The sequence below is a fragment of the Leptosomus discolor genome, chromosome 4 (assembly GCF_034619465.1).
Source record: "Leptosomus discolor isolate bLepDis1 chromosome 4, bLepDis1.hap2, whole genome shotgun sequence".
In the NCBI taxonomy this organism is placed as follows: Eukaryota; Metazoa; Chordata; class Aves; order Leptosomiformes; family Leptosomidae; genus Leptosomus; species Leptosomus discolor.
In genome coordinates this window covers 48,275,388-48,296,596 of record NC_141394.1, presented here as the reverse complement: position 1 = coordinate 48,296,596, position 21,209 = coordinate 48,275,388, and the positions used below count along the sequence as shown (strand labels likewise).

Genomic DNA, 21,209 nt, shown 5'->3' with positions numbered 1-21,209 from the left:
AAACATCATTTTTAGTAAGAGTTTCTATTTTGACCCAGGCATTATGCTGAGATAGTAGGATAAATTTCAATGTAATAAAATCATAGCCCATCTGTTTATTTTTTGGAAAGTCTATGGGAGATTACTAATGACTGATATTAGGCCTTGATAAGGACACATTGTCAAATGTGTGAGAAACAGCAAAATAGCTTTATTCTCAGTGCCTGTAAACCTTTATGGTTTCCTCAAAATTACTGTGATTATGTTGATTAATTCAAGCAAACCCAATTGGACCTGAAAGTTTTCCTCCAATAAAATCGTAAGAAAATATATAGAAATGGCGTGTAACAGAATCACCTCTGTTTGTCTTGAATGTACCAGAAGGTGGACACATATCCAATGGCAGTACTTTTCCTGCAATGATCATTGCAGTTACAATTCCTCTCTAACATGGTGTCTTTTTTAGAGATGGTAACATGAATGCATATTAGCACAAACACTGTCTTTTTCACTTTTTGTTCTCTTTTATGGCTGGTCTGTGCCTAAGAATACAGGGCTATATGTGGAAGATTCCCTCAGGCTAGTGAATCTACTGTGTTACTTGTATTCATTCTTAAACACAACTGAGAGCAAATAAATCAGTTCTATTCACAGAACAGTTAACTTTACAAGAGAAGATGTCAGGCTTGACAGATTTGTTGACTTCAGTGACTGCATGTCCTGGTTTCAGCTGGGATAGAGTTAATTTTTTTCCCAGTAGCTGGTGCAGTGCTGTGTTTTGGATTTAGGACAAGAATAATGTTGATAACACACTGATGTTTTAGTTGTTGCTAAGCAGTGGCCTTCAGCTTCTCATACTGCCCTGCCAGCAAGGAGGCTGTGGGGCACAAGAAGCTGACAGGAGACGCAGCCGGGACAGCTGACCCAAACTGGCCAAAGGGATATTCCATGCCATATGACGTCGTGCTCCGTATACAAACTGGGGAGAAAGCTGGCCAGGGGCTGCTGCTCAGGAGCTGGCTGGGCATCAGTCGGCGGGTGGTGAGGAATTTCATTGTGCATCACTTGTTTCGTATATTCTATTATTATTATTATTGTTATTATTGTTGTTGTTGTTAATTCCCTTTCTTTTCTGTCATATTAAACTGTCTTTATCTCAACCCACAAATTTCACATTTTTTTCCGACTCTCTCCCCCATCTCACTGTGGTGGTGGGGAGTGAGCGAACAGCTGTGTGGTGTTTAGCTGCCTGCCAGGTTAAACCACAACACTGCACCAGTATTAAATGACATACAAAGTATTTGCCAGTTAGAATAAAAAATAACCTGAAATATTGGAAGTAGGTTTAATGGTATACTTTTGCTAGAGAACATATGTATTTTTTTACTCTTTAATATATTTAACAATTATAATAATTTTTATGGTAATTCTTGTACAACCTCCATGAGATATTGCCATGCGTTTACAATGTCAAGATCACCAGTATAAGGTATTTATAGTATGGTTTCTGAAGATTTTCAGCAGCTATATAAGAAATGAAATCAAATTTACTTTAGCTTGACACATGCCATTGGCAAAGGCACCTATTTTTTCTTAACTGCATGACATAAAAACTTGAGGACAAAAAGCTGTCCGTCACTCAGTGGTAGACACTGTGATATCCTTTCACATATCTACTAGACTAGGGAATATGAAACATTTTTCTTCAGAGGCTGCCTTTCCCCATATACCGTCCACCAGCAATTTATCAGTAAGAGAAAGAAAGGAAGGAAAAGAGTTGTTCCTAGTGTGATTAAGGTATCTCCAAACACCTCATTCCTTTTGTTTTTGGAGCATCTGTGCTCTGGAAGCAGAGCTCATCTTCTAGAACTAACATACTTTCCACTGCTCGTGCTTCAAACTATGAGAAGAAGAAGAGGAGAAGAAATCAAAGAACACAGAAGGAAGCAGAAGAATGAAAAAAACCCCAGCATTTTTTTGGAAGCAATCCATTAATATACTGTCTGTAGAAGTGATATGTCTTCAATATTTTCTGCTGGCTCAGGCCAGGCTGGACATGACCATGCTGCAGCTCTCTTAAGGTTACTGGAAGCCCAGAATTTGTTACAGCTCTGTGCTTATGAATGCCACCATTCTTTTGAAAATAGAAGACTTGCTTTTCTGACCTTTTAGCAAAATCTACAAGACACAAAGTTGGCGGTACTAAATGTTAGGGTTTTAAAATTAACCTCTCAATCCAGCCTAGTAATCATGAAATTTTTTAAAAATAATCCCTTTGCTCAGGAAATGAGCTGTGAAAAGTAGGTGAAGTTCTGCTGCCAGCACTGACCTTACACTATAGCAAGGCAAAGCACCATCCATCAGCCAACAGTGCACAGTGTCTAAAAGACACTTAAAATAAGCACTTAATCAGCAATTTGTGTGAAAGACATCTTCCAGGGTGAGGGACAGGTCACCATCATCCATTTCTCTGGTATACTGTGTGAGTTTTTTCCATATAGAATTTCAATTTGTTTCTGCATACAAAGTTCAGCTTAGAAAGGGAAATATTTCTGATTCCTGTATAAAGAACTATTTTATTTTCTTCAACCTTTGCTGGGAAAATCAAAGAGTTGTGATACTGGCGTGTTTACCCTCGAATCTTCTTCAAAGGTTTGTTCAGAATTTTATATGAGTGAATCTATTGGGGTGGTTTTATTCACTCTTAAACACACTTGAGTGCAAATAAATTAATTCAATTTGCGGAATAGTTAACTTTACAAGGAAACAAGTTATGCCTGGTTTATTTTGGAGACTGCATCATAATGAATTAGTATGTTGAAACTTAAAAAGATACTGTGTTGAAATTAAAAAAATAGAGCTATTCAAGTCCCATTAAAGTTTTTTGTAATCATGCTGCTTTTTCAGAATTTGATTAAAAAAATTCTGAAGCAGTTGACTATAGCAACATTTTAAATAGCCAACAGCTAATATTTTAATTCTATTGCTTCTCGGAATTTTCTTCTAGAAAAGTATTACTTTGAAATCATACACTCTGGTTAATTTTTCTTGGGAGGAGGTGACTAAAATAATGAAATGCAATTACTGCTAATGGAAATTTGCAGGTGTTTTCCTTGAAGGGCTCTATTGTGTGCTATAATAATGAACATGAGAAACAGAAAATGCAGGATGTGTTTGTGGTGGTTTGAGAATTTCACTAGACTTCTATCATTGGGTTTTTTTGACATTAGGATTCCTTCCCTTCATTTTTATGAAGATTAATAGTCTCAATGAGCAAGGTGCTGTAGGGAATACTAAAAGATCACTATATAGTAACTGATGTTCTCAGTGAATCATTTTATGTATGAACAATAGGCTTATCACATTAAAATATTAATGCAGTCATTTAACACCACAAACCATAGTCCAAATACTCTATATTTGTTCAACTGAAGTTGCTGTGAGATTGATTTGTAATTTGAACTCATGGATAGCATGATTTTTAAATCTTAAATCTCGTACTAACTATAATCAAATTTATATTTAAAATTAAATTTTTATTATGAACTAGAGGCAGCAGTGATTTCAGGTAACCCTATTTATGGAACCACAAATGCATGGCAGTCCATGCTTCTTTTCCACAACATAGCTAAGATTAGTTCCAGTCTTTTATGGCCCATATTTGTTCAATAGTCATCATTAGAAGACTACATATGAATATAGCCATTGAGCTGCATCAATTATTGTTTCTAAACTCATTAGAAAACACACAGATACAAGCAATACATATAGATCAAAATCTTACAAGCTGTATATACATATTGACAGAAAACAATGTCAGCATGTTAAACATGTTAGACTACCACACTTAGCTTTAGCTCCTGGATGCATTTGTGATAGGAAGATGGAGAAAGATCTGCTCCACTTCCCTCCCGCACCACATAACTGTGTTTTAGAAAGTCTCCACAGGAGAAGAGCAAGAGCAGCTAGGTTCACAGTGAAAAGGCAGCCTCTAATGCTTAGAGTCTGGCATTTCTCAACAGTGAACTGGATGTTGAACAAATGTTCATGAAAATAATTAGTTTTACAATCCTGATTGTTACCAGAAACTGCAGAAACTTAATTTCTATGTCCTTTAAGGATAACAGAATTTTATCATTCTTGGGTGATCATCATCCTGTGCATTTTAGCCTATTTTTGCTCACTCAGAATCAGGTAGAACAGGGAGGAAAGCTTCATTGTCACAAATAATCTTAGTTTCTGTATGTTAAATGTTAATTATCTGTATGAACACAGCATTGGAAATATAGTAATAAATCAAAAAAGCGTTTTTTCTTAACTATATACTGTTAGATGCAATAGCATATGTAACACTGAGAATACAGATTTTGTCCACAGAGTGATTATAAATACATAATATATAGATACTGGAAAAGAGGAATATGGAAAAAAGTTGAGAAAAAGGAGGAATACAAAAGCCAGACGAGAATACAGATTCATAGGACAAAAAGGAATTACAAAGTTGTACAATGAGGCAGGGACAAAATCCAGTTCTGTGTGCCATTTAGTGCTGGTCCCACCTGAGACTGTAAATAACTGATTAGCTACTTTTCCTTCTAGAGATGTGGTAAGGCGTAGATTCTCTGACTTGTATCAAAGAAAAATATATTTAGAGCAATTTGTCAGTTTTATGTGAAGATGCTGACATTTGTCTTTTTTTTCCTTCTTTTTGACAAATACAAAGAAAATTAAGAGCTTGGTATGGAACATGGAGCCACAGCATTAGTTCCACAAAAATTTAGGCACTAGAACAGATTAAAGAAAACAAGCCAATCACTGCGAATTGGCACAAAATATTGGACTCTGGTGTGTCTTTTGTCCATGGAACACAAATTCCCCCTTTAGTAAAGGCAAATAGTAAGAAGCTAACATCTGTTTCCTGCCTTCACATTATGTGCTTGATTAATAAGCACTGAACCTCAGTTATGCCTGCCTAAAGATACTGAACAACTAGCAACCCAACAGCTTTGTCAACACTGCTGAACCTGCCCCTGCTTTATACATCTGCTAACTTCTATACATCCACTGAAAATCTCATATAGCTAAGTTTCTTCTTATCCTGGAAGAAAAAAGTTGGATGTGTTTGTTCATTTGTTTGACTTGTTAGTTTGGCATAGGGTTTTCATTCCTTGCAGACTTAAAAGAGGCATCTTCAGGAACTGTCTTGAAGATGAAAAGTTAACTACTGTTCTTCTCTCCCTTAAGTCTGACTAAAGGCATGTGTTTCCTTTTTTCTCACTCTGCGTGCTCCCTTCTGTTAGTAAAGGCATATCTGGGTGCAGTTTACCCCCCAGAAAAAAGGGGAGATGACTCTCTCCCTCAGAAGCAGGGTCAATAAAAGCAAGCACTGGCCAAGAGGAAGACCAGGCACAGGAAGGCATCAAGAAGAAAAAGCCTGCAGCTACAGCAAGGACTGAGATGGCTGAGAACACAAAACAGATCAGGCCTGAAAATGGGGAGAAGAGGACCACAGGAGACCATCAAAGTCCTTGAACTGACTGAAATCAATCCTGGAAGAAGGGATCTGCCTTGAAAGTACAAAAAAGGCAGGGAGAAACTGGTTTATTTTTATTCTTCTTTATCTTAAATGGTTTTCTTTGTTGAGCATACTGTAAGGAGAAGGTTAATTTATGTATTTTAAAGCTCTGACTAGCTAAACATCTTGCCACACCAAATTTACAGAAAGCTTGACCTTGTTAATAGAATATACCTGAAAATGTCATAAAGAACTGACCCTGTCCTATTCCAGATATTGTAATTTATAAAAGAAATCCACTTGGACTTTTCTAAAATATAAATTCAAGTCTATCAGGAAATTAATATAATAATATAATTAATATAATGACAGCAAATACTACTGTTACCCATCAGTGATTGCAACTGACACACACAATTTCAATAAAAAGTTTGAAGGAGTTTTTTTAACTGTTACCAAATAGTTACTTCTGCATCATGGACTGACCAGTTTTATTTCACACAAATGAAGGCAGCTAGTCTAGGTTTACATATTTTTTGAGAAAGTGAAGAATTTTCACATCTTTTAGGGAAGCCTTTCTGCTGTTACTTTACAAAATACTTTAATCTGCTACAGCAAACATTTTTGTGCTCATACCCATGTACAGCTAAAGTGGCTCTCTGAGGAGCTCAAGCTGTCTTTCACTTTCAGAACTGTTGAAGAAATCTTTTCACCTACAAAGCTAAATACAGATGTTTCTGAAACTATAGTAAGGAAATCTAGGAGGCTTTAGCTGAAATGTGGAAGACTCTTTCTCTCCCCTTTTCTTGGCATTGTCACCTGTAGAACATTTTACGAAGATAATGTTTTAAAGATAAGGTGATTATTCCCTAATAGACCAAAGTAAAGAAAAGCAAAGAGACTGTTCAGTACTGTCTGAAGCTGAGGCTGCCTTACCACTTACTTACCACTCTCTCCTCTTCATAATAAACTTCATGTCAGGTTTTGCAGCACAGTATAAATACACTGAATCTTTGACATACACTTATTGTACAGAACCTTTTCTTTCTGGCATCCTTTCAGCATAGGGATTTTTTTTTTTTAATATTCATTGAGGTAATTATCCCACCTTTCTTTGAGTGCCTTCTTTATTTTTAGCTTCCTAAGCAGAAATGTTGACTTCTGGTTTGTTAAATTTTGTTAAATAATGAAGTATGTTGGCACACTAAAAACCTGTACCTAAAAAAAGATGAAGACCTCAGGAGTAAGGTTCAGAGGGAGAACAGGCAAAGTTTTTACTGAATATTTAAAAGGATACTATCTTTAGCTATCTGTATTTAGCTTTCCAGCTTGCTTAAAAGCTTTTTCTGTAAGATTCTCTCTAACATTTAAACAAAGATAGAAAGGAGTGTAAGACAAAAAATAGGCACTAAAAAAGTAAAGGAGCTCCAACAGCCAAGGTATTACATACATAATATTATGAGACTAAGATTATATTGGTGGTATAGTTTTCCAAATCTATTTTATTTTTGCACAGAGAAAGGGTTCACATTTTTTTACACTGGTGGTATTGAACTTGATTTTACAAACTGTGTTTGGATTCTCAAGGTGAGCAGTTAGGATGTTTCTGAGTCATAACAAGAATCAATGGATACAAATACTTCAGATGAGATATCATAACTCAACTTTTAAATGCTACCGTACTGAAATTACCATAATACAAAATCCAGTACTTTTGACATCAAGTATTGGTTTCAGCAATTTATTTGATTTATTTCATCACTGGACAGATTTTTCTGGTGCTACAGGTTGTAGTAAGAACCTTGAGTGATAAGTTCGGAAGACATATGTAGGTACTGAAAGTCAACACCATTTGTATATTTCTTTCCTATTAGCTACTGCCGTAGCCTCATTGTCCTTCATCTACATTCGCTGATAGACAGGAAGTTTGGACTTAAACAATAAGTTAAAAATAATTAAAAATAAATGATTTCTGAAGAATTCCACATCACCCTTCATGAAAGAAACACCCAGAGAACAGGCAAGTAACTAAAACAAGATGGAGAGACATTATAATTCAATAATAAATTTATGAGATATATTCAATACACAGAGTCACTTATTTGCTCACTTACACTACTTCAACTTGTCTGAAGTCAGTGGAGTTAGCTAAATCATTATTTTAGCCAATTGCTTCTAGTCAAAAGCCTACTTCTAAGGTCGTAATGGTTTGGCAAATTCATCAGCATGCTAAATTACATGTCTCCATATAAGTGAGCTCTTAGTAAAGAACTAATACTGTTAAGATAAAAGGCATAGTCCCTGCTTCATTTCTAAGAAGCATTAAATATAAAAGTCATGTATTTACTAATTAAATAACCAAAAGTATATTGAAATATTTTGAGTTGTCTATCAGTATTTACTAAAAAGAAGGAAAATACTTTAACAGATTGACCTTACTTATGTAAACACATCAGGGTACATTGTGGAAATACCTAAAGTCTTCTATGATGTCAAAGGGCAATCATACCTGAATATTTCTCTTACTAGTTTCTCACAAATAATTATTGCTTGGAAATTTTATTCTGTACTGTGTGAAAAATTCCATCATGCAGGGAATACAAAAAGCAACAAACAATAAATGAATTCCCCTCCTCATTGTACCTTCTAGAGCCTGGTCAAACTAGAGCCAACATCTGTGGAAGTTTTATTATTCAGACTGATGGCAAAAAATAGTTTATTCAGTTAAGATTTAAGCGGAGATATTAACTACACTTGTATATCCAAGCCAAGAGTCCTGTTTCCGTATTCTGTCATAAGCAGTAACTACCACTTGACCCATAGGTCGTGAAGCCTAAATGGAGGACATTCCAAACATTTTGTACTATGAAAAGCTTAGGTAGGGTTATAATTCCTGTTCTAAATATTATATTTAAAATTATTTGAACAATTTTAATGTTTTTAAATGCCATCATTAATTTTGTTGCAGAATAACTAGCTGATGTACGTGTGCATCAGTGCTTCTCATATCTTTGTGTACTGTAAAGTTATTGGTATGAATTTAGGATATCTTCATTATTTCCCTGCAGTGAAGTCACAGTGTGTATTTTAGGCTGCCCACAAGAAATACTGAAAAAAAACTCATGTTTTTATTTGTCTGAAGAATTAAAGGAATAACGACTTAATATTTTTAAAGTTCTATAAATTATTTGTAGTCAATTTGTTCCTGTTATTTCATCTGTACTGCCTGTTGTTTTTTGTAATGAAGAAAGTAAGCTGTACAAAGATGAGAATCCTGAGAAGCTTTAAAATAAATGAAAATATTTGTACGGACATTTAAATGTCATAAATGTTAAAGTTTATCTTAAGATCTCTGTAGACTATTGCTACTAGGAATGGGAATAGCATTAGAAAATGGAGAAACTGTTTTCTCCAGATCAATTTTAGTTCTGTTAGAGCACTAGAAATTATATCTTTAGGAGGAAAAACAACAACAAAAAAATGTCTAGGTGCAGATAAACTACATATTTCTGCCAATTTTTGATACAAATTAAAATTTTACTTAAGGTAGGGCAATGTCTTCATTCCTTCTCTAATATCAAATTTCAGCTGTAGCCTGAGGTTTTATCAGCAAGTTATTTTAAAATACACATCTAATATAAGCAAACAAACATTATTTCTGAGTTAGTTATACTATACAGTATACTATACAGGTGCTGAAATGTGATAATTAATTACCTGTATGAATCAGGGCAATAATGAGTAAACTACTACTTCTTTAATTTCTTATAAATCTATCCTGTGTCATATATCTAAATCCATGTTATTTTAAATAATACAAAGGGGGAAAATACACTAATGCTTCTAAGCTTTTGACACACTTCAATTTTCATTTTAATTGCTTGTTGCAGTAATCCTGAATAGATTTCTCATACTGATATGCTTTAAGAAAGTTGTCTGAATCCTAAATTACTTTGTCATATTTTGAATTTGCTTAGCACTCAGTGTAACCAGTTTAGATTTAATTTTTATTTCTTAACACATTTTTACCCCAGTGTGGCAGGTGCAGAACCCTGCAGTTAGTGTGGATGCTCCCAAATTTACGAAAGCGCATGCTAAGGAAGGGATTCTCCTGGCAGGCTGCAGATGTACACAGATACGGGAGGATGGTGTAGGTGTTCCAGTGTTGGGCTAGAACTGTCTATTCTGGTCCAATAGCTGAAGTAAATTGCTCAAGGTTTATAAAAACTTTTATAGGAGAAGAGGAACTACACATTATGGGGCTTTCACTCTCTTTTAATCCAGAGTTGTTTTCCTAATTCCTTTTCATAAAGAAGAATAGACAAAATAAGAGAGGGCAGGCCTGCGTATACAAATTCCAGCTCTTTGTCCTAGTTGCACTGTTTGTTCCAGTGCTAAATGCATTTCTGATGCTATAGAAGAGCAAGAGCTCTTGATACCATCGGTTTCTTTCATCAACAAACCCCACCAATATTGCAATTAGAATAACACTTATTCTAGTGAATTCCCCTTGATACCATTTCACTTGGCCCCCTGTGGTCTGGGACCATTCAACTTCTGTTTTTTTGCTGTAGCACAACAGAGAAAATGAAGAAATGAAAGGGAGGCAGGAAGAACTGAAGGCAGCTGGGTTTTTGATAATGACACAATGAAATACACTCTAAAAATCATTGAACTGCTAAGGTGGAAGTGTAATGTGATAATCACCTTTTTTAAGGAACTTGGGACAAACAGAGAGATGAAAGGAGGGGAAAGAAGGAAGGAAAAAGGCTTCTGTCAGAAACGCAAAAGATTTTGGGCTGTAAGGTGGTAAAGAGAGAAAAGACATGGTGATGGAACAAATAAAAGAAGGGAGAAAAGGAACAAAGGAATAGAAAGTGGATAGAGGAAGGGAGAGTAAATACACGTGTCTAACTATATAGAAGTGATATTTTCCATTTTCCTGGCAGATTTCCTACGATTGCTGATTTTAGGAGAAAGAACTGGGAAGACTGTTTTAAGAACTCATTTCATTAACTTTGCTGTCTACTGTGGATTCTGCAGTTAAATGTGAGATTGGCTAAATGACCGCCTATACTGTTATTAGTCATAACAGAAAGAAAATGGATTATTTTGTAATCTTGAGAATTTAACTTCTTTTTCTTCCTATGAATAATTCTATGGACAAATTCAGCCACAAAATCCTGTTACATAAAACAGTGACTTTCAGAGAGATTCAGGAAAGGGATTTCATGTTTCCAATATTATATACAGTATAATACAGTCTGCTGTCAGTTGTGTGGTTGCACTTTCACACTCCTGTTTTCTCCTACTTGTTTTCTCAAAATACATGTTAGAACTTGGAAGGGAATAGGCTGTATCTTCCCATTTTCTAGCACTGATCCTGACTAAACTATGAGATTTTGTATAAATACAAAATATAATTATATTTTACGAGCATCTCTCTCTGCCTTTTCCTGGTTTTCCCCTTTCATTTGTTTTAGTCTCTGAACTGTATTATTAGTTTTATTTATCTGAGCTGTAATATTACTGTGACAGTACCATTTTTGTCCTTCCTTTTACTCCTAGTCTCTAATGCAAATACAGTTGAAGGGGGAAAAAGTAGTCTTATGCTGATTCTGCTGAGATGCAGTTCAGTAGCGTGATCCTCTGACATCAGCAGTATTGTTATTCTAATCGGTTTCATACAGCTTGCTGAACTGTGATGACAACCTTGGTGTTCTGTAACATCTAGGCGACACCTTGCTGGAAAACAGGCTGTTCCACAGGATTTTTTTCCTCACAAATGAATCATAGAAATTAGAGATAGAAAAGATCAAATCAGAAGCGGTAATATAATTCCCTTCTGTAAAAGTGGATAAGTTATTCAGGCAAATCCATTTGGTCTCTGAAATATCGTCATCATGGTAGAAGGGGCTGATGTTCAAAGGGAATGGATGTCCTGACCTTGAAAACACACCAGCCCAGTGAACTGTAGAAAGAACAGATACCAGAGCCAAAACCAGGGTTGCAGAACTCGAGACATCCACCACTAAGTCTGCCAGCCCCGATTTCTAACATCCAGCTGCAAGACAGCAGGGTTTCTTTATTCACTTCAATGTCATTACAAGCGTTTGTGATATTTTAGGTTATGTCTTAGTTCACCTTTGTCTGGGTGGACAAACAAAACCTAAGTTATGAATGATTTGAACAGAATTACATCTGACTGGATTAGTTGTCATGACTTCGCATTTTGGTGAAAAACACCCATAGAATTGAAAAAGCATATGTTTACACACTGAGTGAGACATGTAACTACAGCAAAATTCATTCTGAGTATCAGAAAATAGGCATATGGCACTTCAAACTTTTGTCAAACAGCAATTAAACTATTTATTTCATCAACATATACTGGAGATTTGTCAATGAAGTGTTTAAAAAACTGAATTACTCATTTTCAGGACTACTTATTTAACAAGAGTCACTTTCATCTATTATTTCTATATTATAAATCTACAAGATTGTATGACACTGCCAGTTTAATACAATCTTGTTACCAAAGTAAGTATGTATTAGCTAGATATTACTCTGATAAAATTTTAGAGTTTTCCATAAAAGAACAGAAGTCTTATTCAATTTGCTGCTGCTTCTAAAGCAAACTATCTTGAACACAAACTTACTATGTAGTCTCAAAGCGAAATATTTCATGGCACTGCATAATGTAACAGAAAGACTAGTTATGTTGAAGCTCACTGGTAGCTCCAACTGCTATTATTTATAGTCCTTTTTAAAACTGCTCTTCTTAAAAATCCTTTAAAAAGACCCAAACCCTGACCACCTCTAGATTTTTGAGTTTAGATCCACAAAAGATCTTCAGTCAATTCCTATCTGCTCCCACATTAGCTGCCTAAATGTGCAATGGTAGTTGAGGCCTTGTCTTTACTGCTACTTTTCTCAGATGCTTTATATTTCATGTCACATAAATTCACCCAGTGGACAGCATTACCCTTCTTGGCATACCCAGAAATACCTCAGTCTTGCCAGTATTGAGATGTTCAATATCCCACGTACCTACTAATCAACAGCCTTGTACAAACTAAGCACTTCTATCATGTGAGAGGTCCAATACAAGAGACATTTTCAAAGCAGCCCTGACATGTCATACAAAACTGCCAGAGGCAAGCTATGCCCCAAGTCTGTAGCACTCACCCAGCATGTGGATACAATTCCTTTCTCTGCCTGACAGTAAAGCTCACATCACTTTCCTCTCATGACTGAACCACCAAGAATAGCACTGACAAATATTTTTAGACTGTAAGAAGGAGAACAGTATCCGTCTCACTATGTGTGCCATGGGACTGCAGAAAAAGGTGGTAGGTGATAAAGTCACAGAAAACTCTATGCCTTTTGTCATATCTGCAAAACTACTTAATCACTTCTACATACTGTTTGGCTACAGTCAACTTGGACCTGACACCAAAATCTTCCATTCCTTTATTCTGAGTATTATATAATTCCTCACAGCCATTTTCTGGCAATTACTCTTTCATGCATCTAATTTTCTTGACCAGAAGATGGCATAGGCATTTCAAATTAAATTGTTGCTGCAGCTTCACTGGAAGTTTCTGTATGATAATTATTATAATCTAAATACAGTATATCATTTTCAGAGTGCATCTGTATGATTTTTCCTTTATGCTGTGCTGATTATGTCAGATTCTCTTCAACATGCAGCACACTGGAATAAAGTATTACAATATGGATTATTCTGATAACATGGTCTTTAACGAATCTATGCTTCCCTATCTTTCAAATACACTGTTATGTAGTTCTTTACCAGACCAGTAAAATTCAGCACCCCAAATGTCTATCAACTGCAGTTAGAAGTTGAGGTTACTTAGGTCATTGCAGTATCTGAACTTGTCTATGACACTCAGAATCTCTACCTTAGTAAGATTATAAATGAGTTCTAACTGTAAATATTTAATACTCTCTCCTCAGTGCTACCTAACAGGCTACCTGCCTGACATCATTACAGCTGTAGGCAATTGCCATGTCTGTAATTACACAGCTGGTTTCATTAGTGTCCCAACTAGATGATAGAGGGTCTGAAAATCCCTTCTATTATGTGACAGAGGTGTACATTTGAATGAGGTTTTAAGAAAATTGCGAGATAATACAAGGTCTTTTTTCAGCTTAAAAGGAATGAGAATAGTGCTTAAAGCTTAAAGGCTCATTGTGGGCTTTAAGCCATTCAAATTTCTCTGCATCACCATCTGCAGCATCAGGGTTAATTTGCTAATGAGAAGCAAAACCCACAGGCCCATCACGCTATTCAAATTTCATGTGCACGTGGACTTCTTGATTCAGGCCAGGTTTAAAAATAGTGCCTTTAGTTTAAAAATAGGCTTTTCAGATCTAGGGGAGTTGATATTATGATCTGTAAAGTGAATGAAGCTCCCAGGAGTGACTGGAGCTTATGTAATATTTATTCCTACATTTTTGCTCAGCTGTTTTGTGCCATTTTGATGCTGAGCTACAAGGACTGTTAGTTTCTTAAACCTTTCCAATCTTTCTTCAGTCAAGCTGGGGCTGTCTGCATGCTTCCTTGTCTGGGTAACCTTACATGGCTTTGGGATTTTGCCTAAGAAACAGTGGTCATTGACCCCACTTACAGGTATTTCCATTTAATCATTTTATTGCATGAGACCTTTGTGGAAACCCGAACTGTGCTGCTAGGTACAGCAACTTTCCAATATTAAATTGATCCTGGAAAGATTATGGAAAGATCTTCCTTTTCTTGAAACATTATGACTGGTTCAGGTCTCAGGGAGAAGGGTTACTGACGCCTGTAGAGCTAAGCTGTAGTCTCCAGATACATGAACAAGGATATTTTATTAAATTTGCATTAGGCACTCACAAAAATCAGCTTTCACTCCTTGATTTTGTAGTTGTTTCTGATGTTTTACAAGTGAAATACTGGTGCTAATGGAACAACATTCAGGGCAAAAATGTTCATGGAATATGAAACAAATCTAGTGTTAATATTTGTCATTTGGGACACCATGAGAGAAGCAGAGGCCTAATGAAATGCCCTTCTAAGGAAAAAGTTCGGCTCTTAGTAGCAAAACGAAGCATGTTATATTGAAAATTACACTTAGCCTTCTAATTTTGAGTTCTTCATAAACTAGCCCATTGCCTTATTTCGTGTGATTTCTTATATTCTAGAATCTACCATTCAGTTGCGAAGGAGAGTTACTAGTTTTGTAAACCAGGTGTTTTGCCAGCTATCTATGAATGCTGTTACTTTTGCTAGATGTAAATTTGTCAGTATGATGCAGCGTTTAGTTACAGCTATGAGGCACCACATTTAAATTTTCTACTGCTGCAGGCATCCAGTGGTGTGCACATAATCTTATTTTCAGCTAGCAACATAAAATCCCAAATTAACATTCTGAGCAAGGGCTGGATTAATAAGAAACATTTCAAAATGCCAGAAAAAAATCTGTAAGCTATCCTTGAAGAAAATCAGTAGAAGTATTAGAATAATCAGAAATCAGTGCTTTCAAATGTAAATAAAAACTTTGGTGCCATTAAATATATAGAAACTGTGGACATAACAACCTTGGCAATATGGTATTTGAATACATCACAACTTCTAGTAAGCTTGATCTAAATTTATAGCAAAGCATCATGTTAAGCCTAGTTATGAAACAATCAGAAATTACTGTTAGCATAACTGGCAATATCTGACACGTGATAAAAAGACAGTAGATAAGAATGGCATGGACCTGGTAGTTAGAAATTAAGTTTGATCTTAGAACTGGTCCAAGATTGCAAATGTTACCACTACCCTCTTTCTTAAAGATATACTTAAGAAGTACACATTAGAGGTCTGAGTTGATGGCCACTGAAACAAAAGCTTTGTACAGAACTTCAATGATAGCTGCATATACTGTTTAGTCTTAGCCAAAAGCAAAAGCATCTCCAGTTACCATAAAGACTTTAAATCCCTCTTAGCTAAATTAGGTGCAACCTGAAGCACTAATGCAGGAACAGGAAACATAATGCTACAGACTTCAAAATGTAACAACATGATGAAAACACGATGGTGTCTGGAAAGCATTTGTTGTAAGAAGCCAATACGTTATTTATACAGGACATAATTTGAAATAGGTGAACAGAAATAGTGACCTAGCAACCAATATTAAAAGGTACAGAAATATCTTGGAAAAAAAGGAGGAGAAATTGTAGCCTTACCAATGTTGCCAGCAAAATGAGATCTTCTCTAAAATTCATTCAAATTTCCTTAGTACCGTAAAATTCTAGCTGGAGTCCCTAATGCTTAAAAATATTGTTATTTTGTTCCATAGATAAGCTGTTTTCCTTTTTTACAATTTTTTTTTTTTTTCCTAGGCTACAAGTTTTGGAAGAGTTAAAATACTTTACAGTCTCAGCACTTGAGAAATAAGCTCTTTAGAGGACATCTCCCTCAGTTCTCCTAAAACTGCAGAAAGAATTAGTCCTTTTTGATCTGCTGGCAAAGTGCTCAGCCCTCCAGTCTAACTCTATGGGAGACATTCAGCACCACTTAGAATAAGTAACTGTAATTTTTTCCATTAATATTCTGTGCTTATTTAAATTGCTAGAAATTTCTGGAAACTTTTAATTCACAGTAACTTCAGGACATACTTAGCACTAAATCTAGGGAATAACAAAACACATAGTAATTTGTATATGTTACACAGATACAAGTTGCTACTGATACAAGTACATCATGCAGTTCTTGTTTGCTGCTCTTATATTTATTTTGACATCATGACAATTAATCCTATAAGCATTTTTTTCATAATCTGTGAGGGTTTTTACACTCAGTTTATGTCATATTTTGCTCTTGGAAAAGTAAAATTGTCCAGGAGAGCACTTGTTTGTTTTCTGTTGCTTTAATGCAGTTTTTTGTTCACCAGGTAGGTCTGATGTTGCTATGTGTTAGCTAAGCAGAAAGGCGTCTTTCTTTTTTTTCCAGTAAGGGTGGTGAAATTATTTAGTGGAAGGTTGCTTTAGACTGCATGTAAAAGCATAGCCTGCTGAAGCTGGTTACCAGTAGATTCTTTCTTCACACATACATCCATGGCACAGCATCTGCTTAAGTTTATTAAAGTTTATTTGATGTGTCAAAATCAAGAAACTCAGCCTCTACCTTCTCAGTTTGGCCAACTGGTGTTAATGAACAGTAATGCATTCTTTAATTACATAAATCATATTTTTTCACAGCAACATGATCTCACTCTTTAAGGAGAATTAATACTTTTTGTTCAAGGAAGAGTTATTCAAGATTTTGATTTTGTGGGTTTTTTAAAGGATTCAATATGGAGCTTCAGGCTTCAGTTACAGCATTCTGTTCAAGCCCAACTCTGAAGATAAAAAATAATTGTTCCCACTTTTTTGATGGTATTTACCTCTACAATACCAAGTGTTCCACAAACACAGGTGTTTAATTTCACAATATGCCATCAAATATATGGGAATTTCATAAAATATCAATATTTTCCACTAATAGTGGGTTCCTAAATCTAGGATCGTATTTTTAAATTGTATATTATATAACATATGAAAGCTCAACATCATTTCAGATCCAACTTCAGTCTGAAACAATGAACCTCAAAATATACAACAGACATACTAATCCCAAATAAATTTTTACTTGAATTTTCTATTCTATCTTATCAACAAAGTTTCTGTGCTCACAAGAAAAATGTGTCTGAACTCAAGTTTGAAGATAACCCTTCCTGGAAGGCAGGTTAAAAGTCCTCTCTGTAAGCAGGTATCTGGTTTCCAGGCAGTTCCTAGCCCAATGCTTTGGTCATCCAGGTGAGATGCTAACCATGAGTTGTCAGTCTGGGACTTGGTTCCCAAGCTCATGATTTTTTTTAAAAGGCAGGCTTCCAGGATATCCTGCTAGCCTCCAATTTCCATATGAAAAAGCTTATATTTCCAAGAATTTCAGTTTGTTGCTCTACGGCAGCCAACTGAGAAGATAAGCTGGGACAAGCATGGCATACCAGTTTATGGAAGCCTGAAATTTGGCTGGTTCAGAGACAGAGTGCCTACTCTTCCTAGCTTCAGTTGCTTCCAAAGCACAGAGCTGCTAAAAATGTTCAGAGAAAAGTATATCATCTGTCTTCTTTCAACAAAGGGAAAATCCCCACATGCTTTTAGCTTTGTTCTTATATTTGAATCTTTTGGCTCAAGCAGGTAAATAATGATATCAGCAATATTAATGGAAAGCACCAGCAGAAGTTTCAATGGATGACAGGGAGAAGCTTGAGATGGGCAGTCTCCAAGTCAGCAGAAAATTTATAAGCAATTATAAACAGGATTCTTCTAAGTATTACATTTAAATAAGTGTCCCAGTTCTTTGTCTCATCTGGAGTTTATATGGTGCCATTTCATCAAACCTGCAACATTCTGGGCAGGGAAAAATACCCTGCCAGCAGCAACTTCTCGTTCACTTTCCACTTCTTAATTCATAAGATAAACACAGAGCTCTGAGTTTCTTATAGTGTCTTTATCCATTCTTGTATTGCTTGCCACTATATCAAAGGTAAATTCTGAAAGCAGTGGGTTTTTCACTATTCTCCTGCTTAAAGGAGCTTTGCTGTTTGTGCTGAAATGATCTGGAATTGTGCTAAAGGCTTCAGGATAAGCATATTTCAGTCTGGCAGTGAATTCCCAGACAAAAGAAGAATCAACTGCAGACACTATCAAGAGAATGTTGTTTATAAATCTAGATACAAAATCTATGAAAACTAGTGTAGCAATGTTTTAGCTGAGGCCATTTGCCCCAGCTGCCATTAGTATAAATATCAATGTGGTACTTTGTGCATGTAGAAGAAGTTCAACAAAAAAGAGTAAGTAGCATCCTGAGCCAGATAATTTCTATGTTTTTCTCTGTAAGTGTTTGCAGATTTAATATTTCTACTTGGCCATTTAAAGCATAAGATTAGTGAGCGAATATGCATTTTAAAATGTTTGAGATAATACATTAAAAAAATAGTTCTGAGAATTATAGGAGCCAAAATGCCCTACTGGTCCATAGATACTTTTATCTTTTCGTTTAACCTATTTTAACCTTTTATCTATTTGTATTTTTTCTGCTCAAAATAAATGCATAAAATAGTTCACCAAGCCCACTTTGGATTAATAACAAAATTCTGCGTTATCTAAAACTAGCAATGCATTTTTGTCCAGGTTACAATAGGAGCTCATATTTCATCTTGAGTGAATAATCTCAAAATTCCAAAATATAATCTCCAACACACACATACCTATGTATATATGCATACACATGCATTTATATATGTACACACATTTATAGCTTTCTCTGAATATGGACATGAATAACTAGACCAATACACGTAGTAGTTATTTTTAAAAAATTAATAAAAGCTATATCAATGTATCTTGTGACCTTCTTAGAAGCTAGAATAGTTGGGAGGCATTCAGATGAGTTATCGTTTAAGCAACTAAAAGAATATATAATCGATGCTCAAAAGATTAATTCAGAACATGTAGTTATGATGGGTTTTACTGTCTTTCAAGAACAGAGAGGGTTTCTATCAAGAACTAACATGGTCTAAAATAACCTCACTTTGTTTTAATTAGAACATGAACCAAGAGAATGGATCATTGCTTAATTTTGCAGTTTGGACGCAGAGAAGACTGTGGCATCAATAGTGTCTGGGAATTGTCTAGGTCATTGCCCAGCACCACTTCTTTTACTGAAGAGTATGTCTCTCAATTTAGGAAAGACAACTAAGTTTGTGTTCAGCTAGACTCTTAGAAGTTTAGTTAAGTGCTAGGCAGTAGATTAAAAAAGAGTCACTTTAAAAGTCACGTTGAAGTCATGGAAACTTGAAATACGAATGGGAAAAAAAAGATTTTTATTTCAGGACTGGAAAATTTGAGGGGTAATGTAAGGAAAGGTAATTAAATTAAATATGGAAGGTAAATGTGAATTTTGAAATTTGTTAGTAATCATATTATTTCTGCTGATTTTTCAAGAGAGACTATTTAAAATCAAAGAAGCAAGGCTTAAAGTTATGAATATTTGAATTTGATATGAATTCTGAGTCTGTGTGATTGGAAGAAGCCAAATAAATGAGATGGTGAAAATATTAAGTCATGTTAATTAAACGCAAAGACTGTTTTCTTTTAAAAGGTGCATCTTTAAGTTAAGCTACTTCTTTCTTTGATTAAAAATGAATGTCTTATTTCTGATATATGACAATGAATTGTGATCTAGAAAGTAGAAACTGATTATATTTAAAGTGTTGCACTAAGGCCACTCATTAATATATTGAAGTAGCAGTGACAGGAAAGAGCAAAAGAAAAACTAATACTTGCCTTTTTATATTTATTTTTCAGGAAATGTATTTGTTGTAAGCCTGGCAGTTGCAGACTTGGTTGTAGCAATCTACCCATATCCACTGGTCCTCACATCTGTATTTCACAACGGATGGAATCTGGGATACCTTCACTGCCAGATTAGTGGCTTCTTGATGGGCCTGAGTGTCATTGGATCAATCTTCAATATTACAGGCATCGCTATCAATCGTTACTGCTATATCTGCCACAGTCTCAAATATGACAAGTTGTACAGTGACAAGAATTCATTGTGCTATGTTGTTCTTATCTGGGTCCTAACATTTGTTGCTATTGTGCCCAACCTGTTTGTGGGATCACTACAGTATGACCCCAGGATTTACTCATGTACGTTTGCACAGTCTGTGAGCTCAGCATATACAATAGCAGTTGTGTTTTTCCATTTCCTGCTTCCTATAGCCATAGTCACTTTCTGTTACTTGAGAATATGGATCCTGGTTATTCAGGTAAGGCGAAGGGTTAAACCAGATAACAACCCCAGGCTGAAACCACATGACTTCAGAAACTTTGTAACCATGTTTGTGGTATTTGTGCTGTTTGCAGTCTGCTGGGCACCTTTGAACTTTATAGGCCTGGCTGTGGCTGTCAATCCAGAAACTGTGATCCCTAGGATTCCAGAGTGGTTGTTTGTATCCAGTTATTACATGGCATATTTCAACAGCTGCCTTAATGCTATCATATATGGACTCCTGAACCAGAACTTCAGAAGAGAATACAAGAGAATTATTGTCACTTTTTGTACCGCAAAGGTTTTTTTCCAGGATAGTTCTAATGATGCAGGAGACAGGATGAAAAGTAAACCTTCACCATTGATTACAAACAACAATCAAGTGAAGGTGGACTCTGTCTGACAATGGGAATCTTATTGTCACTCAACAGCATCCAAATAAAGTATCTGTTTTATTAGTCCTACTGTTAAATAGTATAGTGAAATATCTCTTCTACACTGAAAGCACTTTGATTAAATTCCTTGCATGGTATTTGAGAACACAATTAAAAGTTATTCATGGATACCTTTTTTTTTTTTTTTTTCCTTAAATGGAGATAAAAAACTAGAAAGAGATTGAAACAGAAGTATCCACATTGCCTGGCTCAATGAAAGAAATCACAAAACTATTCCTACCACTTTCTGCCTGCTGCTTCTGGCAACATTATGGTCCTGATTCTAAAATTTCTGAGAACTTCTTTTGAAAGATGAAACCTGACCTTTATGAAATATGTTAGGAAATGTAAAGTGAGAAATCAAGGTAATTGAAAATTCATTAGAATTTTTGATAAGTACCTCTACCTA

General features: G+C 35.4%; 1 protein-coding gene across 1 annotated transcript in view; it reads left to right on the top strand.

Moving 5' to 3' along the window:
• The window catches only part of MTNR1A (melatonin receptor 1A), a 58,835-nt gene extending 38,066 nt beyond the window's left edge, over nucleotides 1-20,769 (top strand). The window contains exon 2 of the mRNA XM_086464071.1: nucleotides 19,901-20,769. Coding sequence (XP_086320197.1) covers nucleotides 19,901-20,769 — 869 coding nt within the window. The remainder of the gene's footprint in view (nucleotides 1-19,900) is intronic.
• Nucleotides 20,770-21,209: the final 440 nt, after the last annotated feature.